The sequence below is a fragment of the Pelodiscus sinensis genome, chromosome 10, assembly GCF_052426305.1.
Source record: "Pelodiscus sinensis isolate ZL-2025 chromosome 10, ASM5242630v1, whole genome shotgun sequence".
NCBI classification, from domain to species: domain Eukaryota; kingdom Metazoa; phylum Chordata; order Testudines; family Trionychidae; genus Pelodiscus; species Pelodiscus sinensis.
The window spans coordinates 23834991-23860765 of NC_143061.1; the positions used below are offsets into that span (position 1 = coordinate 23834991).

Sequence of the window (25775 nt, forward strand, 5' to 3'; positions counted from 1 at the left end):
TTTATTCCAGTGTTTAACCAACCTGACAAGAAGTTCTTCCACATCCACCACTTTCCCCTTATCCATAAGACTTGTTATCCTATCAAAGCTATCAGGTTGGTCTGACAGGATTTGTTCTTTACAAATCCATGTTGGCTGTTACTTATCACTTTATTATCTTCCAGATGTTTTCAGATGAATTCCTTAATTATTTGCTTTTATCTTTCCTGGCACAGAAATTAATCTATCTGACTGTAGTTTCCTGGGTTGCTCTTATTTCCCTTTTTAATAGATGGGCACTATATTTGCCCTTATCCAGTCTTCTGGAATCTCTCCTGACTTCCATGACTTTTCAAAGATGCTACCTAAAGGCTCAGATACCACCTCTATCAGCTACTTGAGTATTTTAGGACATATTTAATCAGACCCTGGTGACCTGAAGACATCTAATTTTACTAAGTAATTTATAACTTGTTCTTTTTTTAAAAATTTTAACTTCTAAACCTACCCCATTTCCACTAACATTCACTTTGTTAAGCATCCATTCACCATCAATCTTCTTGGTGGAAATAAAAATAAAAGTCATTGAGCACCTTTGCCATTTCCAAGTTTCCTGTTATTGTTTCTCCCTCGTCACTGAGGGATGGGCCTACCCTGCTCTTGGTCTTCTTCTTGCTTCTAATATATTTTTAGAATGTTTTCTTGTTACCTTTTAGGTCTCTAGCTAGATTGAACTCATTTTGTGCCTTCAACCTTTCTAATCTTGCCCCTACATACTTGTGTTATTTGCTTATATTCATCCTTTATAATTTAACCTAGTTTCCGCGTTTTATACAATTCCTTGTTGATTTTTAGATCATGTAACATCTCCTGGTTAAGCCAAGGTAGTCTCTTGCCATACTTTCCATCTTTCCTACGCACTGGAATAGTTTGCTTTGGGCCTTTTATAATGTCCCTTTGAAAAACTGCCAACTCTCTTCAGTTGTTTTTCCTCTTAGTCTTGCTTCCCATGGGATCTTATCTACCAGCTCTCTGAGTTTACTAAAGCCTGCCTTCCCAAAATCCATTGTCTTGATTTTCCTTAGAATCGTGAACTCTATGATTTCATGATCACTCTCACTTAAGCTGCCTTCCACTTTCAAATTTTCAACCAGCTCCTCCCTCTTTTGTTAAAATCAAATCTAGAACAGCTTCTCTCCAGTAGCTCTCTCAATCTTCTGAAATAAAAATGGTCTCCAATGCAGTCCAAAAACTTGTTGGATAATCTGTGCCCTGCTGTGTTAGTTTCCCAACATATGTCTGGATAGCTGAAATCCCCATCACCAAATCCTGTGCTTTGGATGATTTTGCAAGACAAGAGCTAACAGTCTTCAGAGGCCATACTTGTTAATCAATAGGAAAATCCTTGTTTTGTTATTTAAATCCTTTACTTGGCAGTCAAATCAAAACAGGTTATTTTTAATGGTTGTATGTGTGTTTGGTTTGACTTCATTTTACTACTGCTCTTGGAAATTCTACATCTAACACATTTTTCTTCCACAATCAAAAAGATTATAGCTCTGCAGAGATTTATTTACATCCATCTTAACACACATCAGCGTTTACCACCGACTGGACTGCCAATTATCACCATTTCATTTTCCTTGATCAATATTTAATCACTGCACAGCGATATGGAAGAGAATGAAAAATTCCATGCCACGATAACATGACTTTAATATAAAAAAACATTAATTACATTTCTGTGGTGCATAACTGGCTTTTATTTTAAATAATCAAATTTTTAAAACCCATAAAATAGGAATTACTCAAGACACCTTTTCAAAATACTGGAACTTTTATGGATACAGTATGCATAAGACACTAACACTTATTGAGTGTCTCAATTAAACCATCTTGTCTGAGTAGTCCCATTTATTTCAATAGGATTACTCATACAAAGGGTTTGAAAACTCAAGCTGATATTTTGTACTTTAGAAACCTTATTAATTCTTAAGGCCTTAATTATCATAAAGCAAAATGGTTTGGCTCAAATTTGAGTCTCTGCTAGGTAGCCTGCACTGAATGTGAAAGTATAGTTGATTTTTGCGTTCTATACTTTCCTTGGTTTTGCAGGAAAAAATAGAATTTCAAGTGCTTTTCCCAAACAAGGACATTCTGATACTTCAGGTAAGAAGTAAATACTTCCGTTTTTCTTCATTCTAGGATTTAACTGAGAAGCTGGATTTAAGATGATTGGGAACAGTAGGAATCAATACTGCTGATGGAGATCCTGACATAACTAGTGGTTTCTGCAGTTTCTGTTGACAAAACGATTCCATTGTAACAAACTATTCCTCTAATGATGTGGTATTTGGTCTCACTGCTTACTTTTATCATTTTAACAAGGGCTGAAATGTACCACATAGGAAGTGCATTATTTTGTTAAATTCAAGGGGGGAAAAGTTGTTATATTTTATATACAAGTACTTTCTCTTTCAAACATACATAACAGACAATGAGTTAGGAAGAGAACAATACAGGCAGTCCCCGGGTTACGTACAAGATAGGGACTGTAGGTTTGTTCTTAAGTTGAATTTGTATGTAAGTCAGAACTGGTACATATTGTAGGGGAAACTCTAGCCAAACATTTCTCCAGAGCTCAATTTTATTCTCCCACACCTCACTTCCCTCAGTCATGCAGACCAGGGAGACGCGGAGCAGCTTTTCTCGCTGCGGAGGCTGCGAGCGGCAGGACCGCGGCGGGTCTCGGCGGTCTGCTGGTGGGGGCGGCGCAGCTAGTGTGGGGTTGCCTCACCCCGTTTGTAAGTAGGGATCCGATGTAAGTCGGATCCATGTAACCCGGGGACTGCCTGTACGGCCCAGAAAAAACAAATTTTGATTGCCTCTTTTGTTCTATCAAAAAAAATGTATTAAAAAACTGCTCTTTTGTTGTGAATAGCAGTGTTGCATCAGTGTTTATGTCATTCATGTTAGCAATTATGGGAATTTTTTATAAAATTATCTGATAGACTAGTCAGCCTGTATGGGGTTTCACACAACTACAAAGTTTACACTAGAAAATTGTGCACCCATTTTCCAGAAATCATAAAGCTGCACTATAGATAGCAATGATGATCATTAGTGTCCACTGGGCTCAGGAGAAAAATGAAAACAAAAGTCTCTAATGTAAATAAGTCAATGAGCAGACTATAGCTCACGGGTTAGCACATATCCCATCTCAGAAGAAATGCCGACTGATGCCATTATGGCCCACCCTTCACCCTACTCTTGGAGGAAATTCTGCACCAATACGCACACATAGAATTCACGTGCCCTGCAGATTTTTTCTCTGCAGAATACAGATTCTGCAGAAGATGCACTGAAGTTACATATTTTGCCCCTTCCACCAGGGTCTGCTGTGGCACTAGAAGAGAGGATAACTAGCTAGAGAGGCTGCATTGCTCACAGTGACGCCAAGTGAGTAGCCACTAAAGTGGGGCACACAGGCTGCTAGACTGAAGCTCAGAAGGACTAGTGAGAGATATAAACTGGGGCGTAAGCTTACGAGCTAGGGGGATGACAGCACTGAGCCAGGGACTGAACTGAAGAGGGGTGTGCACTGCCACATAAGAGTAGGGGAGTGCAGGGACACTCAAGTAGACAGGGGAGAAGCCTGACTGAATGGGAGATGTTTGGGTCAGGCACAATCTGCCTGGGGAATGCTCCCCAAAACTCCCTAATCATCCTCCTCCCCAAAAAACGGGTTCAGTCTTTTTCTACCCACACTCAACAACTCTCTAAGTTCACTCCGAACTCCTTACCTCTTCTTCAGCCCCTCTGCTATCCCTGACTCTCTCAAACCTTTGCACTGCTTAAACAAAATGCAGGACAATGTAGCACTTTAAAGACTAACAAGATGGTTTATTAGATGATGAGCTTTCGTGGGAGAGACCCACTTCCTCAGATCAAATAGTGGAAGAAAATAGTCACAACCATATATACCAAAGGATACAATTCAAAAAATGAATACATATGAAAAAGACAAATCAAATTTCAGAACAGAAGGGCGATGCAGGGGGGACGAGGAGGAGGTAAATGTCTGTGAGCTACTGGTATTAGAGGTGATAATTGGGGAAGCTATCTTTGTAAAGGGTAAGATAGCTAGAGTCTTTGTTGAGACCCCCGAATAGAGTGTCGAATTTTAGCTTGAATGATAGTTCAGAGGATTCCCTTTCAAGTGCAGATTTAAAAGGCTTCTGAAGCAAGATACAGGTAATTAAGTCATTGAGACAGTGTCCTTTCTGGTCGAAATGGCAAGAAACTGTTTTTTCTTTGTGATCCTGTCTAATATCTGTTTTGTGGGCATTGATCCTTTGGCGAAGTGTCTGAGACGTTTGTCCAATGTACAAAGCAGACGGACACTTTCGGCACATGATAGCATAAATTATACTTCTGGATGCGCAGGAATATGTGTTCTTGATCTTATAACTCACTTGGTTAGGTCCAATAATGGTATCAGCAGAGTGAATATGTGGACAAAGCTGGCAACGGGGTTTGTTGCAAGGGAAGGTACCAGGGTTGGTATTAGTGTGGTATGTCCTGTGGTTGTTGGTGAGAATCATCTTGAGGTTAGGTGGCTGTCTATGGGAGACTATGGGTCTGTCTCCCAGAGCCTCTTGGAGTTTAGTATCCTGTTCCAGTATAGGCAGTAGTTTATTGATAATGTGTTGGACAGGTTTAAATTGGGGGCTGTAGGTGATGACAAGTGGTGTTCTATTGTTGGCTTTCTTGGGTCTATCTTGAAGTAGATGGTTTCTAGGTATTCGTCTGGCTCTTTCAATTTGCTTTTTTATTTCTTCGGGTGGGTAGTTGAGGTTTATAAATGCTTGGTAGAGATCCTGAAGTTTCTGGTCTCTGTCAGTGGGATTAGAGCAGATGCGGTTGTATTGAAGGGCTTGGCTATAGATGATGGATCGTATGGTGTGTTCTGGATGGGAGCTGGAAGCATGTAGGTAACTGTATGAGTCAGTGGGTTTTCTGTAGAGGGCGGTGTCTAATTTTCCATTGTTGATTTGTGGTGTCCAGGAAATGGATCTCTCGTGTAGCATGGTCCAGGGTGAGGTTGATGGTGGGGTGTAGGTTGTTGAAATCTCTGTGGAATGTCTCCAGTGTTTCTTGGCCATGCGTCCAGATCATAAAGATGTCATCGATGTAGCGTACGTAGAGAAGGGGCAAAAGGGGACGGGAGTTGAGGAAACTTTGTTCTTGGTCTGCCATAAAGATATTAGCATACTGTGGGGCCATGCGTGTACCCATGGCTGTGCTGCTGATCTGGAGGTATAAGTTGTTCTCAAACTGGAAATAATTGTGGGTGAGAACAAAGTTACATAGGTCTGCTATCAGGTTGGAAGTGGTGTCCTCTGGGATAGTGTTTCTAATTGCTTGTAATCCGTCTTCATGTGGGATGTTAGTGTAAAGAGCTTCTACATCTATGGTGGCAAAGATGGTGTTATTGGGGAGGTTATCGATGTTTTGTAGTTTCCTTAGGAAGTCAGTAGTGTCTCGGAGATAGCTGGGGGTGTTGGTTGCGTAGGGTTTGAGGAGAGAGTCTACATAGCTGGATAGACCAGTAGTGAGCGTGCCAATACCAGAGATGATGGGACGTCCGGGGTGTCCAGGTTTATGGATCTTGGGAAGCAGATAGAACAATCCGGGTCGGGGGTCAGAAGGTGTTTCTGAGCGGATTCGTTTCCGAGTAGCTGTAGGGAGGCTTTTAAGGAGACAGTGTAGTTTCTTTTGGTATTCCGAGGTGGGATCAGAGGAGAGAGGTTTGTAAAATGTGATGTTGGAGAGTTGTCTGGTTGCCTCCTGGTTATAGTCGGCCTTATTCATAATGACCACGGCACCACCTTTGTCAGCTGGTTTGATTATAATGTCCAGGTTGTTTTTGAGACTCTGGATGGCATGGTGTTCAGCGCAGCTGAGATTGTGTGTCGCTTGTTGTCGTTTGCAAATAATGTCAGTCTGTGCATTGTTGCGGAAGCTTTGTATATAGAAATCCAGACTGTAATTCCGACCGTCAGGGGGAGTCCATATAGAATTATTTTTCCTTTTGTGTTGATTGGGGGGACCTACCTACACTCTATGCGGGGGTCTCAACAAAGACTCTAGCTATCTTACCCATTACAAAGATACCTTCCCCAATTATCACCTCTAATACCTTTAGCTCACAGACATTTACCTTCCCCCCCCCCCGCATTCCCCTTCTGTTCTGAAATGTGATTTGTCCTTTTCATATGTCTTCATTTTTTTAATTGTATCCTTTGGTATATATGGTTGTGACTATTTTCTTCCACTATTTGATCTGAGGAAGTGGGTCTCGCCCACGAAAGCTCATCATCTAATAAACCATCTTGTTAGTCTTTAAAGTGCTACATAGTCCTCTATTTTGTTTCAGCTACACCAGACTAACACGGCTACATTTCTATCACTTTGCACTGCTTCTGAGGGATGGAAGAAATACATTTCTGTATTGTAGTTTAAATGAATTACACATAGTTTTGTGTTAACTATGCCTAGTAAGCAATCTATTTGTGAAATACAAATTTCATGAATTTTATTTTTTGGTCTTCCTTGTTACAGGCATACTTGCTGAAGGGAAATTTTGAATTTATCAAACAACTGAAGCTGGCATGATTATATATGCAGGATTTTAAAATATTGTTTGCAGAATTATTGGAGTAATATATGAAATAACCCACAGAAAAGTATTGTGCTGCATTTGCTAGTAAAAGCTTTTTTAGTGGATTTATAACATTATGGGCCAATCAACAATGATGTGTTCATTCCAGATTTAGGCCCCTTTTGCAATAGCTCTCAAAACTCTTGAGCCTGGAATCTTCCCATCCCCAACAGTATTTCCCCAAATTAGGGATGTGAAATTCCAGTTAATCAGCAGTTACGAACGGGGTTCCTCTCCCTGGTCTCCAGCAGACCAGGGAGAGGAAACAAAGCAGCGGAACACGTGGGCAGCGGACAGGGCTGTCCGCTGCCCACGTGCTCCGAGGCTTGGCTCTGCTTTGCCCCCCCCCCCCCCCGTCCCCCTGGTCTGCAGACCAGCGGGGGGGGGGGGCGGGGGGGCAAAGCAGAGCCAAGCCGCGGAGTGCCTGGCCAGCTGACAGCCCAGAGCTTCTGGGCTGTCAGCTGATGGCGCGCTCCGCGGCTTGGCTCTGCTTGGCTCTGCTTTGCCCCCCCCCCCCCGCTGCCCCTGGTCTGCAGACCAGGGGAATGGGGGGGGGGGCAAAGCAGAGCCAAGCCGCGGAGTGCGCGATCAGCTGACAGCCCAGATGCGTCTGGGCTGTCAGCTGGCCGGGCGCTCCGCGGCTTGGCTCTGCTTTGCCCCCCCCCCCATCCCCCTGGTCTGCAGACCAGGAGGACGGGGGGGGGGGGGCAAAGCAGAGCAAAGCTGCGGAGCACGCGGGCAGCGGACAGCCACGGCGCGTCTGGGCTGTACCGCTGCCCCCGTGCTCCGTGGCTTTGCTCCAGACACCTGTGGTACAGCAGCTGGGGCGCTGCCAGTTGGTCCCGTAGCGCCGCTCTGGGCGCTACTGGACCAACCGGGCAGCATCCCAGCTGTTCTGCCCCAGGCGTCCTGATTCAGCCACTGCTGGTCAGATTCAGCAGCGGCTGAATCAGGACGCCTGGGGCAGAGCAGCTTGGGTGCTGCTGGGTTGGTCCAGTAGTGCCGAGGAGCGGCGGCGCTACTGGACCAACCCAGCAGCACCCCAGCTGCTCTGCCCCAGGCGTCCCCAAGTCAGCCGCTGCTGAAACTGACCAGTGGCTGACTACAGGAAGCCCCTGCCCCGGGCTTCCTGGAATCAGCCGGTGATCAGTTTCAGCAGCAGCTGACTTGGGGATGCCTGGGGTTCTTAAGTTGAATCTGTATGTAAGTCAGAACTGGCGTCCAGAATCAGCCGCTGTTGAAACTGATCAGTTTCAGCAGCAGCTGAATCTGGACGCCAGTTCCGACTTACATACAGATTCAACTTAAGAACAAACCTACAGTCCCTATCTTGTACGTAACCCGGGGACTGCCTGTATTATAAACAGAATTTTTAATATTTTTATGCAGAATTTGTAATGTTTTGGGACAGAATTCCCTGAGAATAATGCATATTCCCAATGTATATTTCTACATCTCACTATAGTGAGGTCCACAGGTTTGTTACATTGAGATTTTCACAGAAGTGTGCTTCCAAGGGTGAGAAGTGGGATAATCCTTTAAATATGGATATTCAAAACAAGGTGGGTTATATATCCTTTGTTTCCCCAATTAAATTACCACATCAGAAAGATGGTTTCTGCAGAAAAATTAAATAGGCTGAAGACCAATGTGATGAATTGATGGCCACATGACATGACCTTTTAACTTCTTTCAACACAGGGCTTCATCGAACTTGCCCAATACACTGGCAGTGCTTCTAAAGATATCTGAAAGATGAAAGAGCACTCCTAGACTCCTGTGATAAGAGGACCAGTGTAGACAGCTCAGATTTGTTTTCCTCAAAAAAGCCCCGATCGCAAAAATGGCACTTTTTGCAGAAAAGCGTCTGTGCCAATCTAGACACTCTGTTCCGAAAATGCTTTTAACGGAAAACTTTTCCGTTAAAAGCATTTCCAGAAAATCATGCCAGTCTAGACGTAGCCATCCAGTACTGGGATGTGACTGGGACTCCCCTCAGAAAAGCTCTCCAGCAGAAAGCCCTGGCTGAGTCTTCCCATGCTATAAAGATGAAGAAAACTGTCAGGAACTTTAGGTGGCAAGGCATTCCCAGCACATCCAGACTCCAAGTAGGCAGAAATACCCAATGTAACAGCTCTGTGGACCTTCATGTGATGAATAAATATTTTTGTTCCTTTAATGTCCCAAACACAAAAACTCTCAACAAAAACAGTGTCATTTTGGAAGGGTAATTAGAAGAAAGAGTAAATAATAAAAACCATCTATCCAGCTTTAAAAACTAATACATACATTTGATTTTTGACCTTGTTTCTAACCAAACAATGAAAATAATCATTATACAAAGTTGCTCTTTATTTTATCCAACTAGCAGAACTAGATCATCAGAAGCATCAGGTTTCTGAATTTAAATCAGTTTTGTAGCAACAACAAATAAAATAATTATTTTTGCTTTGCTGCTGTCATTCTAATTTATACTACTATATTTGTTAACCTTTTCAGAGTCTCACTAATACCATTTTAAAAGGAATTGAAGAAACTGTCTACCTGCCCTACATTCTGTTGTTGTGGCAGTGGAGACTGACTTGTTTTGGAGTCAATGACTGTGCTATGATACAAGAGAGCAGGGCCTTTTCCACTTGCTTTCCTTCCAGATAAATATGCCAGATCGAATCTGTACCATCCTTCTGTCTAAGGGGTGTGTATGTGTGTGTGTGTGGGGGGGGGGGGGGCAGGAAGGGGTAGAGAACAGTTGGAAAGATTATGAATTTATGTTTTGCCCCTTTTTTCGAATCTTCTTTCTAACTACACTTGAGCCAAATTCCTTTTTAGATATACAGGGGATTTTGTGTATTGAGAGTCTTATATTTATTGTTACCAATCTTTATCATCGGCAGTTTGTTCATTTGTCTGGTGAGGTGATTTTATCTGGTACGGTTCAAGACTGAAATTTTGAAAGTGCATTCCTCAATTTCTTTTGACACTAAAAATAATGGTTATATGAAGCATGACTATTGTGAGTATTAAAATCCCTAACTTATTTATTGCAGCTGACCTTCAAGAACCTGATGCATAAATCATCTGAAGTGTGTATTTCTGCTTCCTACTACAACAAAAGATACTTACTTGCATTTAAGTGGAAATTTGAAAGAAACATTGAAGTATTCCTCCTCCTCTTCCCCTCCCCCACCAAGATACTAGACTACAAATTGTCTTGGTTCCAAAAATTACAGAAAAGAAAATATATTTTGAAATAGGCTTTTTCCTGACACAAAATAGAGTTTGCTTTGGGGAAATGAACTGTTAGATTTGTTTTTAGAACAAAACATTTTACTATTTTCTTTTTTAGTATACAAGAATACTTTAACTCAATTACTGTCCTTCTAATAATTTCAGCTATAAAAATAGCAGTTTTCCTACCACAATTAAAAAGATATTATTAGCTAAACTCAAAAAGTCTGCACAAACTCTATCAATTCATTGTTACTATTTCTATAGACTGTATGAATTTCACTTACCCAACGATTATGAAATGCAGCCAACTTATTTGTATCCATAAAATGTGTTGAGTACTCATATACAGAAAAATTTTGCTGTTAACGATCCCACATGCATTTTCATTAATGAAAGCTTCTATAGTGGCAACAGAATAAACTTTGGGCTGAACTGAATAGCTGTACTGATCTTGTTGAAGTGTTTCAGAAAAAACATCTTTTGGATCTATGGAATTCTAAATGGTCTTCAAGAAACTGTACATTGTATAACATAGTATTTTCTAAGCTAAATGACAATGCACCTTTAGGTAAAATCATTAATATCTTGCCAGCCTCAGCTAACCTTTGAGCTGGGTGGAAAGTGGGCAAAGTACACTGTCACTTTGCCACATTACACTGCCAATGAATCAATGATGTATCAACCATTACATCACACCAAACCAGTTATTACAACAAATTAAAAAGACATTCAAAGCAAGCAACCCATTGTTTGGTTGAAGACATTTTCTCAATCTAATGAAAATATTCATGTCAATTAAGACAGAAAACAAATTTTGACAGTGCTTTGTGAAACTCTGTACCCAAAATAATTTTTTTCCTGCTCATCGAATTAATGTTTGAAGAGTTACATGATTAAATCAATAAATTAAATTAAATGATAGACCTAACAGAAGTGATCAGAGAGAGGGAGAAGATCATTTAATATTCACCCTGTTGGGCTCATAAGTGGCAGGGGCACTATCGGTAGAAAGAAGTTGCAACTTAGCATTTTAAACCATCTGATCCGTGTATGTATCCAATGAAATGGACAGTTTATGCACAAATAAATCTGGTCTCTAAGGGTGTGTCTCGACCACATCCCTCTTTCAACAGAAGGATGTAAATTAGACACTTCGAAATTGCAAGTGAAGCTGGGATTTGAATTTCCTGTGCTTCATTTGCATAATTGCATCATGGCGCTCTTTCGAAAAAGCGCTATTTTGAAATTAAAACCAGTGTCTAGACACGGTTCTTTCAGAAATAGAAGCCTTTTTTGAAAGATCCTGTAAACCACATATTTTGCAAATACAGACTAACATGGCTACCTACCTACCCCTCTGATATATTTTAAACCAGATACTAATTTTCAAAATGAATTTCTCTGTTGGTAAGAGTAGAGGAAAATAATTTGTATGTTATGTTTTCCTGGGCAAAAACTGACAAATCCACACCTTATAAGCATGAAAGAGTCCATCATGTTATTCCCATGCTTTCAAAATATTAAATGTTCCTTCTTCAAAGCAATGAGCAAATAAACCATTAATGGTAGAACAAAACCTCTCAGAAAACAAGACACACACAATATTCTTATACAGAGTCAAAGGTCTCCCACTGAATCTACACACAAATCAAGTTTTACTCCATGCATAATGTGGACAATCTGCACAAATTAAATGGAAACTCTCCCTCGTCCAAGCAGTACACGTGCATTATGTAATTGAACTAAGCTGATGGATAAAACTCCAGTTCATTCTTTCTTATCTGAACAGAAAGGGCCGCAACCAGAACTTTCCAATAGTCTGACTGTGAAGTATTAAGACACCTCACTCATCCTTTCACACATTCCAAGGCACTAGAGATTTAATAGTAGAGTCGATTAATGGATAAGCTAAAGCTTATAGGTTAATGGTATAGACCAGTGTTTCTTAAATTTTTTAAGACTGAGGAACACCAAACAATTTTTTTAAAAATCTGGAACACCATGGGTTGGGGGCGGGGGAAGAAGGGATGAGGGTCGGGGGGGGGGGGGGGTAGGGGAGAGCCATCCCTTTTAAGGATGGCCATTTTGAACTCTGTTCTCTGCAGCACACCTCCAACTCCCTCGGAGCACACTTTAAGAAACACTAGTATAGACTACATGCATTTCTCCCCCCTACTCCCTCTGCCAGTAAATTTTTTAGCAGGCTGTGCAGCAGCATGGCTCAGTCACAACTTGCATACGGTCCGGGACCTACCTCTGCTGCGACTCCACATTTAAAGAGTACTGGGAGCCAGGTGGGCAGGCAGACCTGCTCAGTTCCAGCTTGCACTGGGTTTGGGAGCTCAGACCCTGTTCCGGACAGGAGCTGCTGCCACCCTATGCTGATGCCTCTGTAAGAACATAAGAACGACCATACTGGATCAGACCAAAGGTCCATCCAGACCAATATCCTATCTTCTGATAGTGGCCAATGCCACATGCCCCAGAGGGAGTGAACACAACCGGTATGATTACCTGTCATCTATTTCCAGACAAACAGAGGCTATGGACACCATTCCTACCCACCCTGGCTAATAGCCATTGATGGACCTAACTTCCATGAATTTATCTAGTTCTTTTTTGACCCATGTTAAAGTCCTGGTCTTCACAAAATCGTCTGGCAAGGAGTTGCAGAGGTGGACTGTGTGCTGAATGAAGAAAACCTTCCTTTTGTTTGTTTTGAACCTGCTACCTATGGCTGTGTCCAGACTCAGGGTTTTTTTTCGAAAAAAGTAGCCTTTTTTCGAAAAAACTTCTCCTGCGTCTAGACTACAGCCGCGTTCTTTCGAAATTAAAATGAAAGAACGCGGCTTTTCTTTCGACGGCGGTAAACCTCATTGCACGAGGAAGAACGCCTTTTTCGACGGAGATCTATTGAAAATAAGTGAGTGTGGACACGGGGAGGCCATTTTTTCAAAAATAATAGCCTCCAGGAAGAAGCCCTGGTGGACAATCTGGGGCACGCCTTGCATGTCTCTGGTTCCTGTCTGCAGCCATTTGTTAAAGGAACAGGCACCCTCACAGCCACTTGCGGCAGCAAAGCAGCCAGAGCACATGGCTGGTTAAGTGCAGCATGTCCCAGCCCCAAGACCCTCCTGGTCCTTCTAGAGACCCTTCTGGGGACCCAACCAGGGGCTCCAAACACCGGGCACCATCATGGTCTGGGCCAGAGCTCAAGACCCTTCTCAAGCTCTGGGGAGAGGAGAAGGCCTTACAAGCCCTAAAAAGCACGCGGCGAAATGCGGACATTTATGGCCGCATGGCACAGGCCCTGGCCCAGAAAGGACACTACCCCCACACTCAGGACCAGCTGCGCTCCAAAGTTAAGGAGCTGCACCAAGGATATGTGAAGGCCAGGGAGGATAGCTCCCGTTCTGGGGCAGCCCCCAACTCCTGCCCCTATTATACTGAGCTGGACCACATCCTGGGTGGTGGTGAAGCATGCACACCATGGCGTCTCGTGCAGTGAGGCTTGGCGGACCCTGTGGTGGACACGCCAGAGCAGGACCCGGAGCAGTCTGGAAACGGGGACATGGTGCCAGAGGAGGACAGTAAGGAGACCGTGACCATCACCCTGGAGCCAGTCACACAGACCCCAGAGGCCTCCCAGGTGTCATCTGACACCGGAGATGAAGCAGCAGGTGAGTGCAGTGAGGTTGTGTAACACCCCGGGGGGGGGGGGAGGGGTAGGTGGGAGCACAGTGGTTGATGCACAAGGGAAACCTGTAATGCTCAGGCTGATGCCCAGGTCACACACTGTGTTACCTTCAGAAATGTCTGATTCCCCGTCTCAAGGAGAGGACATGCCCTTTTGGACAGCTGTTGCACACATGACTGATTGTGATAGAAATGTAGCCGTGTTACTCTGATCTGAGGAAGTGGGTCTGGCCCACGAAAGCTCATCCCCTAATAAACCATCCTGTTAGTATTTTAAGTGCTACAGAGTCCAGTTTTTTATGATTGATTGTGTCTTCCTCTTTTCCTCCACAGCCGGACCAGCCGTGCAAGAGGGCCACAGCACCCCAGCCCCACCTCCATCTCGGGGACATGGGAGCCGCAGACACAGGCGTGTGTATGTGGACATCCTGACGCAGCATGTGGAGGCCGTGCAGGAGCTCAACACCATCCTGTGAGAGAGGGCGGAGGCAGAGGATCGGTGGCATGACCGGCTGATGGAGAGCTGGTCCAGCAGCGCACGTCCCTGTGTGCCAGTCTCAGGGAGGTCTGCGGCTTGCCTGCTCCTGTGCCTGGTCCTGCTCCTCCAGCACCCCATGACTCTGCCCCACCAACCCCCCTTCCACAACAGCATCCCTTTCCCCCCTTGGACCTCCCTCTCCCGCAGCCCCCCCAGTTCCCCAGCCCCTCTCTCCCCCTGGCCTTCCTCTCCCCCAGGCCTCCCAGTCCCAAGAGCACCTAACCGCTGTTATCCAGCCAACCGACAGGCGCACCACCCGATCCCGTGGCCATGGTGGACCCCGAACACAAGGGCCAAGCAGGAAACTGAGATCAGGCAAGCACCGTGCAACCTGATCCCCTTCACCACTCCAGGTGTCAAGTCCCCTTCCCCCCTCCAGGTTTCAAGCACCCCCATCACCCCAGTTAAATGACAAGGAATGTGTTAAACAAAATGTTTATTGTACATAGCTTGGCATAAAAGTATATTTTCTACATCAAAAATGAACAAAAGCTTTTTTATGTTTGCAACAGTTATACTATTTTCCAGTGAGTGATATTTAAAAAAATAAAACAGAACTTATTCTTTTGAGACAAACCCTGGTGTTTATTATTTCTCCAAACAGGGTCAGGAGATGGGTTGTGGAGGAAAGCTTCTATTGGGCCAGGGCCCAGTCCCCAGGCAGAAGCCCCTCAGTAGAGTCAGTGGCCTCCAATTGAGAATTGCTCCCATAGGGCCTCCCGTATGCAAACAGCAGACCGGTGAGCCTGGCGGATAGCAGCTGTCCGGGGCTGGGCAAAGTGCCTCTCCTGACCATCAGCACCTGTACCCCACCCTGGTAGGAAGGCCTCCCCTTTCCTCTCCACCAGGTTATGGAGAACGCAACACGCGGCCACCACCTCAGGGATGTTGCGCTCCCCCATGTCTAGCCGTGTGAGCAAGCACCGGAATCTCCCTTTTAAACGTCCGAACGCACATTCCACCTGGTTGTGATCCCGGTTAAGGTGAACATTAAACTACTCCTTGCTCGCATCCAGGTGGCCGATGTAGGGCTTCATCTGCCACGGCATCAGGGGGTAGGCGGCATCAGCCACTATGCACACCGGCATGTGCACATCCCCAACCACAAAGTCGTGATGAGGGAAAAATGTTCCTGCCTGAAGCCTCCGGTAGAGGTACGAGTTCCTGAAGATGTGGGCATCATGAGCCCGCCCAGACCACCCAACACAAATGTCAGAAAACTGGCCAAGATGGTCGACCAGGGCCTGGAGGACCATAGAAAAGTAGCCCTTTCTGTTAATGAATTGGGCTGCTCGATGGGGCGATGCATGGATTGGAATGTGTGTCCCATCGAGCGCTCCTCCACAATTTGGGAAGCCAAGGGCAGCAAAGCCGGCCATGACACTGTCCAGATCTGCTAGACAGACGAGCCTGTTCAGCAGCTCCGAATTGATGGCCCTCACCACCTGCAGAAAGAGACAGACAACAAATGTTAGAAGGGGTGCCTTATCTCTTAGGAGGAGAACCCACCACCCACCTCCCATCTCAAACACCCTGGGAATCCCTTCCTCAGAACTCCCCCCCCAACAATTCAGGGTGAGTGGAGGAGCTCCCTCACACTCACACTCCACTTTGCCCTTCCTGACAGTCTCCCTTCCCCCCACCCCAAACTGTGACTGTCCCCAGACAATGACATACCTCCATCAGGATGGATCCAACAGTAGACCTGCCCACTCCAAATTGGTGTCCCACGGAGCGGTAGCTGTCAGGGGTTGCCAGCTTCCAGAGGGCAATGGCGACCCTCTTTTCCATGGGGATAGCGGGCCGCAGGTGGGTGTCTTGCCGTTGCAGAGCAGGGGCGAGCCAGGTACACAGCTCCTGGAAAGTGGTCTTTCGCATCCGGAAGTTGCGTAGCCAGTCTTGGTCATCCCAGAGCTCCATAACGAGCCGGTCCCACCAGTCAGAGCTGGTGTCAAGCCTCCAAAAACGCCTGTCCACAAAGAAGTTTGGAGACAAGGGCAGGGGGGCTGCATGATGGACGATCCCTTCGTACCTCTGGTCTGGGTCCAGATGGGGAAGTAGCCTCATGACTGTGTCATGCAGATGCAGCAACACTTGCAGTATCATGGCGTGGGGCCATCGCCTGCCCAGGGGCAGCTTTGGCTCCATGCCAAAAAAACGGGTCTAAAACAGAAAAACCTCCAAACAAAAAACCTGCTGGGGTGTCCCAGGAAGCTGAGCACTCCAAACCAGCACTGCAATGCCTTGCTTACCTCCTAGAGGGACAGCAAAGGCAGCTGCAGAAGCAGAGCAACGGGTGTTCAGGGGCGTCCCTTTAACCACGCGTCTCTGCAAAGGGCAGGCAGCAGCACCCGGAAGGAAATGCTGCCCCCATGCCCTGGCAGAAGTTGTTCTGGGTGGCTTTTAATTTCGAAAGAGCATCCAGTAGTCAGGACGCTCTTTTTCAAAAAAGCGGATCGATTTTCCGATCCGCGTATTGTAGTCTAGACGCGCTTTTTCAAAAGAGGCTTTTTCGAAAGATACTTTCAAAAAAGCCTCTTTCGAAAGAGGCTTGCAGTCTAGACATAGCCTATTAGTTTAATTTTGGTGACCCCAAGTTCTTATATTATAGGAACAAGTAAATAACTTTTCCTTATTCACTTTTTCCAGACCTGTCATGATTTTATAGACCTCTATCATAGTCTCCTCTTTTCTAAGCTGAAAAGTCCAAGTCTTTTTAATCTTCGAATGGGACCCATTCCAAACCCCTAATCATTTTTGTTGCCCTTCTCTGAACCTGTTCTAATTCCAATACATCTTTTTTGCCTCTGATAGAGAGGCAGCAGCGCAGGATGGCAGGGGGCTCTCTGGGAGTGGGGCTGGAGTACACTGCCTGCCAGCCTCTCCCTGGGAACAACAGAATAGTCGACTGACTGGTAAGAATTCATGGAGTTAATCGACTACTCAATGAACCGATATATTTAACATCCCTACAGGGCACCTGCTTAATTATTTCCTTATTTCCTCCTGTTAATTTTGTGTATGTGCAGGTGCTCCTCCATGCACTGACTATGCCTTAAGTCCCCTTACAGAGCCAATCTGCCTCTCCTTAGAACCCGCTTCTTCCGCAAGGCCAATAAAAATTCATTTAAATACTTGGCTTTAAGGATTTAATCCGGTATGTTAAACCTGTATTATAAATTCTCCTGAAGTTCTGTTTCCAAAAATAGAAAAAAACCCTCTACAAACCTCAAGATTCCCACAAAACTAATCTACACACAAAAAACCAAATGTTTTTATTGGCATAGATCTAATCCTGTTCTTCCACCTCCCGCACATTAATTTCCCCATGGGGCTTCAAAGAACCTCTACAGCGGGAAAACAAAGAGTGTTCTGCCAGTTTATGTAAATCAAAGAAGAGCAGGATAATGGGATGACTCAGAAGACTAATGGCAGGATATAGAAAATGTTACCTTCTGACTGTTGTGTAAGCAGTCATGGGATAAGAGGAAAGAGCTTCTCATGGATCAGTAACTAGTTAAAACATGACCAACGGTACATATAAAGAGTCAGTTTTCACAGTGTAGAGTGTTAAATAGCAGAAGTCCCCCAAAGATCTGTACCAAACAGTGCTTTTCAACATATTCATAAATGATGTAGAAAAGGGCAACAGTGAGGTAGCAGAGTTTGCAGATAAGATAAAATTACTTACAAGGCAATCTCACAAAACTGTGTGACTGGGGGCCTCAAAATGGCAGATGAAATGCAATGTTTATGAATACAAAGTAAAACAACCCCAAATATACATAGAAACTGATGGGGTCTGAATGCTATTACTGTACAGAAAAGAGATCTTGGAGTCATTGTGGACAGCCCTCTGAGAAGATCTGCTCAATGTACAGTGATAGTACAAAAGGCTATCAATGTCAAGAAGCATTAGGGAAGAGATGGATAATAAGTCAGAAAATCCATGTTATAAATCCATGGCATGCCCATACCTAGAATAACGCATGCAGTTCTGGTTGCTCCCTCTCAAAAAAGTTTAGAATTACAAAAAGTACGAAGGAGTATAACAAAAATTAGGTGTATGGAACAGTTTCCATATGAGAGGAGATTAAAAAAAAGACAGGGACTGTTCCACATGTAAAAACACGAATAAGGAGAGATATGAGGACATCTAAAAAATAATAAATGACATGGAAAAAAGTGAATAAGGAAGTGGTTTTTTTACCCCTTCACACTAGGGATGTCAACAATGTAGTCCACTACATGATTAACTGATAAGCCTTGACTTACTGGTTAATTTTATCAACTACATGCACTCTGATAGAGAGGCAGCAGTCCGGAGGGTGCGGGGGGCAGGCTGGAGATGATATATTCAGGGAACTGGCTTTTGGCTCTCTGCGGGTGCTATGGACAGTCTGATCACCTCCCTTGCTGCCTCCTATAGAGGCAGCGACGGGGGACAGGCAGGAGCCAGTGCTGGGGGGAGATCTGGTTTAAAAGACAGCTCCCCAGTGCCACCTGCCCCCTCCCTGCACTGCTGCCTCTATCAGAGACAGCAGCACAGGAGTGGGGGCTGCTGTGAAGCAACCTCTGTCCACGATGGCCCGCTCCCCCCTCCCCGCAGCAGCCTCTGTCCACATGGAACTCAGACCCTTGCAGACAGGGGCTACTTGCCGGACCAGCCTCTGTCCATGGGGAGCTCTGACCCCTGCAGACAGGGATTACTGCCACCCCACCCTGCTGCCTCTGTATCAGAGGCAACAGTGGAGGGAACTGGTCTGGGTGGACAGCTGGTGGCAGGGGGCTCCCTGAGGGTGCCACCCCTGGGGACTATCAAATAATCATGTAACCGGTAAGATTTCATGAGGTTACATGACTATTCAATTACATTATATCTAACATCCCTACTTCACACAACACAAGAAACATAAATCACCTAATGAAATTAAGCAGCTGGTTTAAATCAAACCTAAGGAAATTCTTCTTCCCATATTACACAGACTGTGCCCCCCGCCCCCCATGCTTTATGAAATGGACTTAAGGACACAAATATGCATAACTCAAAGATGCTTGGGACAAACTGCCTTCTGTAACCTGACTATCTTAATGTCTTAATCCACTGGATCTGTATAATCTTATTTTGGTGAATGTATCATTCTTGCGCGTAAAGTTATATATACAGAGTATGGAATGCTTTATGGTTTTAAATGTGCAAATGAAAGCCATCAAGGGTTTTACCCTCAATGTCTAGATGACCTGTAGACAGCCTTCTTTTGTCCTTTAAGTCTTAGCAGTGATTGGTCCTAGGAAGTCATGTGACACGCCTCTTCCCTCCCCCCCTCCCCCCCCCCGCCAACTGGTAGGGTCTGACCAGCTGCGATTTTCCATGTAAGGATGGAATATAGAAACACAATTCCCACCTAAATGTAAGGATGGAATGTAGAAACATAATTCCCACCCAAGAGAATAACTAAAGACCCCAGGGAAAAGGAGGTATGAAGGCTTAGCTAGAATAAGAAAAGTTTTAGGGTGAGTCTGTAGTAACTTTGTACTGAGGTTTTAATGTTAGAATTAGCTACACGTTTTCTGTTATTTTAAATTTGTAATCTACTTTCTGTCTGTTCTTGCTTACAACCACTTAAATCCTACTGCTTGTACTTAATAAAATCTCTTTTTACTAATCAAGACCCATGTAAATAATTGTTACCGGGGGAGGGGGGGGGAGAGCAATGAGTGTGTACATAATCCTTTCATTGTTAAAGGGGCTTATCTAAATAATTCATTTGGGGTCTGATCCCATTTGTGGAGTGGTATCCCAGGAAGATGGTCCCAAAACTCCATCTTCCTTGGACCTGAAGAGTTTCAGTGTCTGTATTGCTTCTTGGGGCGGGCGGGGAGGGGGGGAGGGAGGGGAGAAGGGAGGGAAGAAGGTGATCTCAGCTCTGTGCCTTGGCTGGGGGAGACCAGCTGGTCTGGCCCAGCAGGACAGGGAAATGAGAGGTCCCAGAGAGCAAGAAGGCAAGTATCAGTGGCTTTGTCAGCACTCTGGGAAGCACCCCTAGGAGTCTTCTGTGACCGCACCCCAACACACAGACAACCCACGAAACTCAACACCAGGGGATGTCATGAAAGCCAAAAGTATAGCTGGGTTCAAAAAACAATAAGACCATGAACTCTGAATATCCATAAATCTCAGATTGCCAGATGCTGGGACTGAATGAAGGGATGCATCACTTGATAGTTGTCCTGTTCTGTTCATTCCCTTTGAATAATCTGGCATTAGTCACTGTCAAAAGATAGGATACTGTACTAAATGGATTGGTCATTGACCCAGTATGGCCACAATTATATGTTTTTATGTTTAAATTCTGCTAAATTAAATAGTAACCAAATTGTCATTGTCTGAAGATTACTCAATGGTCTGCATGGAATTAACTGGTGTGTTCCAGTTTAGTTTGTAGTGAACAAAGCACCATATCCAGAATGCTTCTTGACAGTGTACACAAACAAAGCTTAAAGGCTGAATGGATGAAAAGGGACATGGGAGTACCTCCTACCGTTACAGGAAGCTACCTCAGATTTGCATTGAGGAACAGTCACAGGAACTGAAAGGATAATTTTGTGTTAACCACTGCCCACAGGAAGCCTGTTCCATGCACACCAGATTTCATTTTCTAAGGCCATCAATCCTGGAGTCATCACAAGCGCTAGAGTAATTTTTTAAAAGTCATGTTGCTAAATTTATTTACTAGTTTGCTCAGGTTTTTTTTTTTTTTTTTTTAGAGACTATGAAATACACACTTATATCATTTTCAGAAAACACACTCTTGATCATAGTTATCATCCACAGAGACATGATGAAAAATGGTATTCAGCCCAATAATGTTAATTTAATAAGAACCATTAACAGAGGCTGAAAATGGAAGGGGACTGCTTCCTATTCACAAAAAAGGTTGTAACGCAACAGATACTAAGTACCATAAATCATGTCATGACAAGTTTGGTATTCTTTCTAATGCAGCTAAGACTCAGTAATTGAATAGTGTGTGAAGAGGAAATATTGGAGGGAGAATTCCAGCACCTGGATGATGAGAGTAGTTCAAAATAGCTGTGAAGGAATATTCTGAGCATTGAGTATATTCTGAAAAGATATAATTTATTCTTTATCAGAGGAAGGTCTAAGATCCTAAAGAGGTGACTAGAGCAATCAATAAATCCAAAGCATGATCTATGCACGTTAGAATTGGCTTGCAAAAGGGCAGTCTCTCTTCAATATGTTATTAATGCTGCAATTAGAAGAGCTGCCCCAAAAGAGACAAACATCACATTTATTACCACGTTTGTATGCATCCACAACTTCGCAAAATGTTTTGAAAAACTTGAGACAGTGTAACTTCCAAGACACTTAGTAGCAGCTGATGAAATTATTCAATGCACAGTATAAATCTAAAGCTTATGAACATTTTAAAGGAATTTAAATTGTTCTAAGGGATCCAAAAAGTCCCAGAAATACTCCTTTATTTCAGAAATTCAGACCCTACCACTTGTATCCTCATAACTCAAGTAACTGGAAAGAAGAGCTATCCAATCCCAGAGTTGCTAGTTTAAATCTAGCCCAGATCAAAAGAGTATGTGTAAAAGCATATTTTATCTTCAAAAATTATTTGACTGAAAATAAACGATATCACTCTCAGAGAACAATGGAGCCACATTTTACAGTCCCCTTCACAATCATCAGCACACAAAACACAGTCTGCACAATTTTAGGATGTGTCTGCATTAGTCCTATTATTTCCCAATGCTGCTGCTACCTGTTCAAGTCTACCAGTGGTCTCTCTGTAATAAACAAGGCCAAAAAGGCTGCAGGCATTTTAACATCTGTGTGCAGGACAAACCTAGATATTAGATGTGCAGCAGTGCCTAAAGGGTCCTGGTCTACAGCTGGATCTCTCTAGGCTAGATATGATACAAACACAGCAAAAAGATGATGGCTCCAGAGCTTACAATCTAACAAAAGACAAACAGGAGGAGACAAGGAAACAATGATTAAATTGGATCTTCCACTGTTGCTGCTACAGGGAGGCACAACAATGGGAAATGTCAGGGTGATGGTGGGGAATAAGTATAAATAAAGGTAAAGTGTTCAGTACAGATAGGATTTTTAAAAAAATCATTATTAGCAGAAAGCATGACAAACTACCCTTCTATAGCAGGACTTTAGCATAGTTCTTAACATAACTTTTTTATTAGTGTGAGAAATAAATGCAAACTGTATTAAAGTTAGGGATGTTAAAATGCATTTGTTTTGGGAAATGCTGAACGACTGAAAATTTCAGCAGTTACACATTTACATGCGCAGGCATGGGGGGGGGGGGGGGGGGGGGAAGGTGGCTCCCCGGGAAGCTAGCGCAGGCTCCTCACACATACCAGCTCCCACCTGTTCGCCCTTCTCCTGTGCTGCTCCCTCTGTCAGTTCTGTCCATCTTCTCCCAGGGTCAGGGTCAGAACCCCTAGGAGAAGGGCCTATCCGCTAAGCCACACCAGGACCCACCCCACCACCCTACCTTCAGGATGCCCCTTATCACCTTGTGCTCACAGTGAGCCAGCTTAAACAACAGTTCCCTAAACTACTGCCTCTGATAGAGACAACAGCGTGGGGAGAGGGAAGGTTGGGCTACATGTAACCTGTAACCTTCGCGTTCCTAATTACAGTAGGGTCTTGTCAGAGCTGTTGTTGAAACTGGTTTCAAATACATGAGTATTGAAGTGAACAGGACCATTGGATCAGAATTTATGATGCAATCTCAAGTTAGTAAACAAAACTCTGAAGAGGAAGATAACCTATTATAACCTGGAGTATTTCGGAGACTGGGGACCTAAAATATCGAATAAACTATTAGATAAAGGGAATTTGTCACTCACCCAGTACTCAAGTCATAAGGCAAGCAGAGTATTAATTAATGCTTAAGTTTTAGTAGTTGGTAGAATCTTCTCTTGTAAATGCTAAAAAATTAAAAATAAATACTAATTCCAAAAGAATTCTGGATTTTCCCAATTTCTAATCAGACTTTTGCTGGCTGTTCTTTCGATACCGTCTCATGGAATCTGCAGGGAAGTCTTATTAATATTCACTTTTAGAAGAACCACTAACAATCAAAGCTAAATCCACTACACACAACACTATTCTAAGATTACTACAACTCATTCTTTTTAAATCTAATTTTTCTTCAGCAATAGAAATAAATTAGTCAGTTTTAGTTTTCAGTCAGTTACTTTTAAATCAGTTTCAATCTAAGATTCTCATGGTAAAACAACAAGTTTTCAGCAATGCAAGGAATATTTATATATTAAATAATATACACTTTCAATTCAGGAAAAAAATAGTTTCTATCTGGATTCATAAAACTCTCTTAAGAAGTGAGTCACCTAGCATTAGGATGGCCGATTTGACTTATGGGGTCAGCTGCTAAGGTATTATCAGCTAATTTTATCTGAATCCTTTTAAGGCTTCAGATTTTACTTAATATTATTATACCTGAAGTTCCTGTCACAGGCTTCTACAAATAACCTAGAATTAATTATGTAATATTTTTAGGAGTGTTATAAAGAAAAGGAGAGTTGGCTTGTGTTGATGGCACTGGACTCTGGAAACCTGGATTCAATTCCCAGTTCTTCCATGTGCTTCCCGTATGACTGTGAACAAGCAGCTTGATCTCTCTGTGTCTCAATTCCTCACCTGCAGCAGCAGCTCTGTCCTAAGAAGAGGGATCTGCAGCTCTCACATTACAACAGACAGAAAGGTGAAGAGTAGAAAGGGGCACTTGTGCTCTGCTCTGCCTGCTTTCCAATCCTCTTAGAAAACCTGAGAAAAATTAGGAGAAATTCACTTCAAACTAGAGCTTGGTGGTCAAGAAGAGGTATACAAGAAGAAACAGCTCTAACAGGCTGGATGATGGGGGCAAAAGGACTGTTCATGTCCAGCACAGGGAGAGGCTGGAGAGAACCCTCAACATCTAAGAAACACTAGGGGAAGAAACATGCGGACCCCAACCTTGAAGGGCATCTTTAAAGTACAATTAGACATTGGTGATGAAACTTAGGGTGCAAGGAGTGCTGCAGCACCCCCTGGCTTGAAGTGGTTTCCACTATATACAGGATTTCCAGTTTGGTTCAACAACTCTCAGCACCCCCACTATGCACATTGATCCAACACCCCTGCCATTAGACATCCAATGCTGGCCTGTGTTAGCTGAATTGGGTTTGCAGTGTTGTTTAATTGTACTGTAAAACAGTTTTTACCCAAACTATGGGCCGTGGCCCGGTACCGGGCTGTGGGAAAAAAATACCGGGCATCAGCGTGGCTGCTGGGGTGTTCCGGGCTCCCGGAGTACCCATGTGGTGCCGGATCCCCCAAGCCCTTGGCCGGGCTGGGCAGAGGATGCAGCTGGATGTTCTGGGCTCCTGGCAGAGGCGTAGCTAGGGTTACCAGGTGAATTTAGAAAAAATGCCGGACACACTTGATCTCAGATTCGGGGGGAAAAGGGGGCAGGCTGAGAGAAAGTATGTGTGTGGTGGGAAAACCAGCTGCCAGAAAGCAGGGCTGTGGGGGGGAGATCGGGAGAAGGAGGAGGAGGGGAAAACCGGCTGCCGGAAGCAGGGCTGAAATGGGAGATGGAGTAGGGGGAAGGGAAGTGAACTGGCTAGTGGAAGAAGGGCTGCCCCGGGGGGGGGGGAGGGCAGGGGGAGATCAGAAGGAGGAGGGGAGAACCGGCACCAGAAGCAGGGCTGGATGGGGGCAGCGGGGAGATTGGGAGGGGAAGAGGGGGAGAACCGGCCAGCCAGGAGGGGGTTGGGGGAAGTGGAGCTGACTGGAGGGGCAGCAGGGGAGAGCAAAGCATGTGAGAGTCTGGCTCTGGGGATTCCATTTTGCCCCCCCCCCCCCCCCCCCGTTCGAGTAGTTGCAAATTGGCTGGCTGGTAGACACACTCACACAGCCTGAGCACATCTACCAGCCAGGCAGTTCGCAACTACAAACTGATACACCTAATAACAATAAAACTTACCTAATGAGAAAATACCAGACATTTTATATGTCCAATATTTTCTCAATTTGTTTCCTGGACAGAACCCTCAAATACCGGACTGTCTGGTACAAAACCGGACACCTGACAACCCTACCCCTCTTTGCACCCTCCCTCCTAGCCAGATATCCTACCCCCAATCTGCTCCTGCTCTTGCAGGGCCTGTGCAGTGCCAGGTCCCCCAAGCCCTGGCCCAGGCTGAGTGGAAGATGTAGCCGGGTGAAACAGTGGAAAATGTAATTCATTTTTCATTCTTTATTGAATATGCCTTTATATTTTTGGGCTGCAAAAAACAGTACTAAAAAAAAAACCGGGTTCCAACTAAAATAAAAAGTTTGGAAAACCTTGGTCTAGCCAGCTTTCTGTCTATCTTACAGTCCATTTATCCAATCCATACTCCCTTAACTTGCTGGCAAGAATATCCCGGGTGACTGTATCAAAAGCTTTGCTAAAGCTGACACTGGGGGCTTTGGAAGGACCAAAACCAACTTATTTGAATATTAATCATTTGCTTAATGAATATGAAAATATGGAAATGAAT

The 25775-nt window shown here is 44.2% G+C and overlaps 1 protein-coding gene and 1 long non-coding RNA gene across 6 annotated transcripts in view; both read right to left on the reverse strand.

Annotated features, from left to right (window-relative positions):
• The window catches only part of SCHIP1 (schwannomin interacting protein 1), a 122215-nt gene that overhangs the window by 87236 nt on the left and 9204 nt on the right, over window positions 1–25775 (reverse strand). For 2 of the 5 annotated variants that reach the window (XM_006123447.4, XM_075937800.2), the window contains exon 1: window positions 10219–10526. The exons of 2 other annotated variants lie outside the window; for them this stretch is intronic. In XM_006123447.4, the coding sequence (XP_006123509.1) occupies window positions 10219–10257 (39 nt within the window). In that variant the 5' untranslated portion in view covers window positions 10258–10526. Of the gene's footprint in view, window positions 1–10218; window positions 10527–25775 lie in introns of those variants that run through there. One more of the 5 variants, XM_075937803.2, reaches the window with a different exon arrangement.
• Window positions 14588–20032, reverse strand: LOC149523856 (uncharacterized). The gene is made up of 2 exons (XR_016350354.1): window positions 15846–20032; window positions 14588–15613 (listed from the first exon to the last, which is right to left on the reverse strand). It is a non-coding gene; the product is annotated as an uncharacterized LOC149523856 (long non-coding RNA).